This window comes from Branchiostoma belcheri, unplaced genomic scaffold (genome assembly GCF_001625305.1).
Source record: "Branchiostoma belcheri isolate BF01 breed outbred unplaced genomic scaffold, Haploidv18h27 scaffold102, whole genome shotgun sequence".
NCBI lineage: Eukaryota > Metazoa > Chordata > Leptocardii > Amphioxiformes > Branchiostomatidae > Branchiostoma > Branchiostoma belcheri.
Genome location: NW_017802403.1, coordinates 1,131,738 through 1,137,653, shown reverse-complemented (window position 1 = coordinate 1,137,653; position 5,916 = coordinate 1,131,738). Strand labels below are relative to the sequence as shown.

Below are 5,916 nucleotides of genomic sequence, written 5' to 3'. Positions count from 1 at the left end.
AGAGAAAGAGAGAGAGAAAGGAAGAAAGAGAGAGAGAAAGAAAGAAAGATTAACCATCCGGTTCCAAAGGATACTGACTAGGAAATATTAGAACCTACAGCAGAAGCAATACTACTAGAATAAAGTATTTAAGCACCATTTAAGCAATCAGGTTGAACCCTCCACCAGCGGTTTTACCGCTCTCACCGGAGACCATGGCGACATTTCCCACTGCCAGCCGCAGGTGGCGCGCCTGCACGCGTCCAGGTCAGTCACGTCTAGTTCTTCCTCCGTCTCGGCTTCCGGTTCCGTTTCGGGTAAATATGTCGGTTCGTAATCCGGCTCGGGTTCCGATTCCGGATTTAATGCTAACCCAGATCCTGACTCTGATTCCGTATCCGGTAGAGTGGCGTTGGTATGATTTCCGTCTGTAGTGTCGACATCCTATATTTTTTGGATACCATTTAACTGTTTTCAGATGAAATCACTGCATATCAGAAACCCATCACCACATCTGCATATCACCGTTTTTTTTTGCTAAAAATTGGAAGTTTTTGGGACATTTTGATCAAATATAGACATTCTTGTGAGCCTTTGTCTTTATCTTTTACGAGCTGGTTTAGCAAGTTATACCCCTCAGCTCACAAAGATCCATGGACCGCCTACACGGCGTAGCTTGCCTCCATAAGTTTTGAAGTTCTAATTGTGACGGGCAGTCGGTATTGAACCGTCAAGATATAATATTAAGTATAATAATATTAAAAGGCATCCAATGCAGTTTTTAGGGCTAGGATCCCAATTTTTCAAAGCCAATATTCTAGTCATTTAACTACATAGTGAGTCAAAACCACACATATATTGACCCTCAAGGAGAAAAAAAAATTCCCAAAATTTTGACGGAAAATGGTTACTGGGTGGGCCCGTGGCTGATTTGTTAGGTACCACCCAAAAAAAGGACTCGTCTTGTGGCTTGTTTCTGCAGTTTAAAATGCCCAAAGTATGAAATGCTGACTCAAATGTGAAGCAGTATATGTCAATATCACAAAAATGCCTTATTCAGAATACTTCCAGTTTTGCTGCCCTAAAATCGCTTTGGATGTCTTTGAATCCCCCTTGCGATTACTAAAACATGCAACCACTAACCTCCGAGAAGGTAGAGATCCACCATTCCGGCGGGCAGGGTTCAGAATTACATTCCTTGGTCGCCGATGGTTTGGCGGTACTGTTGCACAGCTCATCGTAAACTGTCGTGTCCAACCCGCGGGATATCACCTTCCAACACCGCACCGTCCGCTTCTGCGTCCCGCTACCACAGGTCTTAGTACAGTCAGTCCAGTCACTGGTGATCCATCTGGGAGAGGGAAACATGTAACAAAATTAAAATAGATTAAAATAAAATAAAATGAAATGAAATAAAATAAAATAAAATAAAATAAAATAAAATAAAATAAAATAAAATAAAATAAAATAAAATAAAATAAAATAAAATAAAATAAAATAAAATAAAATAAAATAAAATAAAATAAAATAAAATAAAATAAAATAAAATAAAATAAATGTAACACACGTTTGATTAAACAATAAATCAGAGCGATGTACTCTCCAAGCAGAGGTTTGAGTTTTGGGTTGTTTTGGCGTGTTTTTAGACTATTTTTATCGGGGATGGGTGAAAAAAAATTCCAGTGCAAAAAAGAATGAGGAATAAGGAATTATAAATATACGCCAAAAATAACCCAAACCTCTGCTTGGAGAGTAAGATCAATGAAGGTTAGACATCCAGGTAAAAACATACGATTAAAACATTTACTCATGCAAGTAACTGGATATGATTTTTAAAATAGCCCAAAATTTCAGGTAGAATTCGCTACCGTTTTTCATTGACACTAGTGAGGTCTCAAAATCAGCAGATATTTTAAAGTGTAGTGAGGGTGAACATCGTTAAACATAGATTTTTCTAATTTGAACATCATTTGCATAACATAAGGAAATGATATAGAACATTCAATGTTGAGATGAGATTGACATCGTGTGGAGAATATGACAAACTGACATAACTCTTGAAAATGAGAATTATTTTTCATAACTGATGATAGACATCTACAAGTCATCAGCCGTAAAGATTAACATCCTTTGGCGAAGGTATGAGATCGTGGAACTCTAATTTACCTTGCTTTGCACGGTTTTCCTACGCAGTAGTCGAAAGAAGGTGTAGGTTTCATTCGGGCATCACAAAATGCCTCCGGAACCTCTCGCATGTCGTTATCCACACAGATGGAAAACTTCGTCACCACGCCTGGAGGTAAACATTAGAATGATCAAACTGCAAGTAAATGTGGGGACCAAGACGGGAGACGATACAGACTGTCAGCAACCCTTTATGCCGAATCCAAGTGAAGCGCTCTGAGCATACATGTATACGTGCCGACCTCAATTACATTGAAGCATGCAAGGTGAATTTAGTGAGTCGAAACGATTGCCCCATAATAACTTTGCTAATGGTTTTGATTAATATAATATATTCTTATTGTCCTAATCATCCTAATAAATCCAGTTACGCACAATCTGTTACTTACTAGTTATTTGGCACTTGACTTCTGCATCCCCAAATATCTCTGACTGACGACTGATCGTTATTGTATGACGATTATCATTTTCTATATAGTTTATATACATGATTTAGCATTTATACGTCCATGTATTTTATAATTTTGTTACTTATCTGTATTTGTTACTTGTGGGCTTCCTGGTACGCGCTAGAGGGACTACTTTCAAAGATCAATAAATAAATAAATCTAAACGTGACATAAGCAATTTGTGTCTTTGTCACCATTGCTGTTAAGGTCACAATATCTAGAGACTTATCATGTGATCTGTAGACATTATTTGTCATTTTCGTTGCAAAGGAAGACAATACGAGCGTCAAAACTAAACGCACTACTTTTTTGTATTAGAACAAAGAGTTAGCTCTGTAACATTAATTGATTAACTAACAACACGAAAAAAAAATTAATATTTACTATCTTACCTAGTTCAGGTGTGCATGTTGTACTACAAGGTGTGACTCTTCCGTTCAGTTTCCAGTGATACTTTTTAGGATCCGGTGTTGTGATGCTTTGGCTCGGGATAGAAGTGCTACGAGACAACAGAAAAAAAGATGTCATACTATCAATCAATTGACAATAATAGTGAAAAAACGTACTATTGATGTTACCATTACGACAATCTGATCCATTCTCGCCTATATTTTACAAAACATTAATTCTAAAAACTCTGCATGTACGTAAAGGTCGCAAAAAAAACCAATTACAAGTCCTCCTTGGTTCTTCAAAAATGTGTTAAACAACTTTTTATCAGTAGTGCATATCTCGGGGATCACCGATACTGTATCCGATAGATTTCTTTGGGTTCATTCTTTGAATTATAAGGGTTTAGGCCATATTGACTTGATTATATGGTTGACATCCTCTGGGAACCCCAACTGATGCGAACGTGAAAAAAAAGTTATTTTCATTTTGAAATCTACGTGGTCATAAAGGTTGAACAAATGACTAAACACTATGAGTATGGTATGCTGTATGATAGTAGACTCTTCAATTTTATTTGTTTGTATTTACTTCTTTTCCTGAATTGATTTTGGCATTCGAATTCTATGCCGTCAGTATTGTTTTCCAATACTTTTTTTTTTCAAAATACGACAAAATACTACAAATACAGTATGGTCGAAACTTTTTTTGGAAACGAACGAATATTCATGCGCGCGTGGATGTCATCCATATAATCAAATCGACATGGCCTAACGTTAAAAAAAGACAGCGCGAAGCACCTTTCTTGCCTGCTGGCCGTAGCTGCCGGTTGTCTGGTGAGAGGAGCGGAGACTGTCGCCGGTACCGCAGAACGGGAATCTTCAGATGCCTGGACTTCATCATCTTCTTCAGCTGAAGCTCTGGCTACGATGGAAAAATAATAATTTTGTCTTCAAGTAGCATCGCACTGCCAATGATTTTAAACCAAATTTGTTGATCATCGAATGCATGAAAACATATTGCTTTTCCTCTGTTTCTTTTTCTTCTTCTCCAAACCGATGTGGTCAATGACCTGAACCAGACGTCTGTCACTGTGGTAACTATTGTTCGGTTACATCATGTTGCAATTTTATAGCAGAAGGGATTTAGACTCCTGTCTGACCATCTAAATGAATGTGTTTGAGTAAGAATCAACAGAGCAGACCATATGCGAAGCCACATGTAAACATTATGCATTTGCTTTGCAAATTTAACCTTTCTAGTTTTATTTATTTATGTTTTAAAACTTAAGCTATTCAGGGGCTATTCACGGAATACCTCTTTGTATGACGCGCCTCGGTGTCTCTGTTTCGCTTCGTGGTTTGAAGTATATCGGAAGTCCCCTTGAGGGCCCTCCAAGGAATTCTTCTTCTTCCGACAGTACTCTGACTGGCGGGCGAACTTCTCCAGATGGTCCCAGTACCGTGATTTGTCTGAAGACGGGTTTCTTAGGAACGGTGTACTCGAAGCTTGTCACAGACGATGCATTCGCTGTGGCACTGAGCAGCTTAAAAAAAAGAAGAAGAAAACACACATTTCCTTACATTTTAAGTACGATGGGTACTTTTCCTCTTTTTACGTATATTTACTTGTTTAAATGAGAGTTCCGTACATTTTTATCAGCAAAATATGTCTTTTTCTTAGGCCACAGCAAGTAAATTTTAGGGATGACATCCTCCGCAGACTCCAAATCTAATGCGCGAGCGGCCAAAAAAAAAAACAAGGCGGGTCTAAAAATAACAAGGTTCCTACATTTTTAACTTTTGACTCAACCATTGTACAAATGGTTTTGATTCAGTTGGAACATTACATATACACAGCCAGCATCACATATCACTGCATCAAAGTAAGAAACAAAACATTAAATCAGAGCTTTTTCTTATCTCCTCTCTTCATAGTTATCTGCCATCCACCTTCCGGCATGGCAACAGACATCTTGCCCATTTTCGGCATGTTGCCCACTGTCAGAAGGCAACAAAATTTCTTTTTTTCCCCAAATCAGGCGAAAATTAATGCGCGCGCTGATGTCATACATAAAATTACTTGCTGTGGCCTTATTAAGAAAAACAAACATATTTTGTCTTGATTAAAATACCATAATCTTACCAATACGTGCAGAGATTCAGTAGTTGGTCCGTCGGAGGTTATGGTTTCTACAGCGCCCTCTCCCTCCTGTCGTGTGTACTGCAGTACCGTCCCCGCTGCTACGAGAGACTTGGGGCTGGGATGTATGACGAAATCCCCGTTCAAGTAGAAATCGTCACTGTCATTCCTGAGGGCTTAAGTACGGGGTATTCACATCAGCAATGAAAACTTTATCTTTTAAGTTAACAAAATTAGGGTTGTCGGGTGGTGTAGTGCACTGGACGAAATAGGTACGGATACACCCATATCCAGGCCGTTATTTCGCCGCATCCTACAAGGATACAGGCAAATACCGGCAGATACGGCTCGCATTTGTTACGGATCCGAAATTTCGCATCCCTGAATCCGGACTGTTTTGGATGCGGACAAATTCGAAAATCGTATTTTTCGCAGATGCGATGACGGCTTTTGTAGGAAACTTTTTGCATCCTTTAGGTGAACCACGCTAAAACGTCGGAATTTTGTTGGATCCTAACCAAATCCGGCCGCTGATTCCCTGTATTTACGACGCATACGTGTGGACGATATTCGAATTTTCCAGATTCCAACAAATCCGATACATGCATCCGTCCGTATTTGCTGCGAATGTGCAGATACGAAATCAAGATTTTCCCGTATCCCTCACGAATCCGAAACCTGAATCCGTCCGTATTTGCTGCGAATGTGCAGATACGAAATCAGGATTTTCCCGTATCCCTCACGAATCCGAAACCTGAATCCGTCCGTATTT

The 5,916-nt window shown here is 39.0% G+C and overlaps 1 protein-coding gene and 1 long non-coding RNA gene across 2 annotated transcripts in view; both read right to left on the bottom strand.

Annotated features, from left to right (window-relative positions):
* The window catches only part of LOC109474657 (ADAMTS-like protein 2), a 44,706-nt gene that overhangs the window by 6,319 nt on the left and 32,471 nt on the right, over nucleotides 1-5,916 (bottom strand). Inside the window, exons 8-14 of the mRNA XM_019775006.1 lie at nucleotides 5,148-5,320; nucleotides 4,320-4,548; nucleotides 3,803-3,926; nucleotides 3,005-3,111; nucleotides 2,146-2,272; nucleotides 1,123-1,330; nucleotides 187-423 (exon numbers count right to left, since the gene is read on the bottom strand). Coding sequence (XP_019630565.1) covers nucleotides 187-423; nucleotides 1,123-1,330; nucleotides 2,146-2,272; nucleotides 3,005-3,111; nucleotides 3,803-3,926; nucleotides 4,320-4,548; nucleotides 5,148-5,320 — 1,205 coding nt within the window. The remainder of the gene's footprint in view (nucleotides 1-186; nucleotides 424-1,122; nucleotides 1,331-2,145; nucleotides 2,273-3,004; nucleotides 3,112-3,802; nucleotides 3,927-4,319; nucleotides 4,549-5,147; nucleotides 5,321-5,916) is intronic.
* The window catches only part of LOC109475054, a 1,890-nt gene continuing 1,773 nt past the window's right edge, over nucleotides 5,800-5,916 (bottom strand). Inside the window, exon 3 of the long non-coding RNA XR_002140514.1 lies at nucleotides 5,800-5,898. This is a non-coding gene — a long non-coding RNA (uncharacterized LOC109475054). The remainder of the gene's footprint in view (nucleotides 5,899-5,916) is intronic.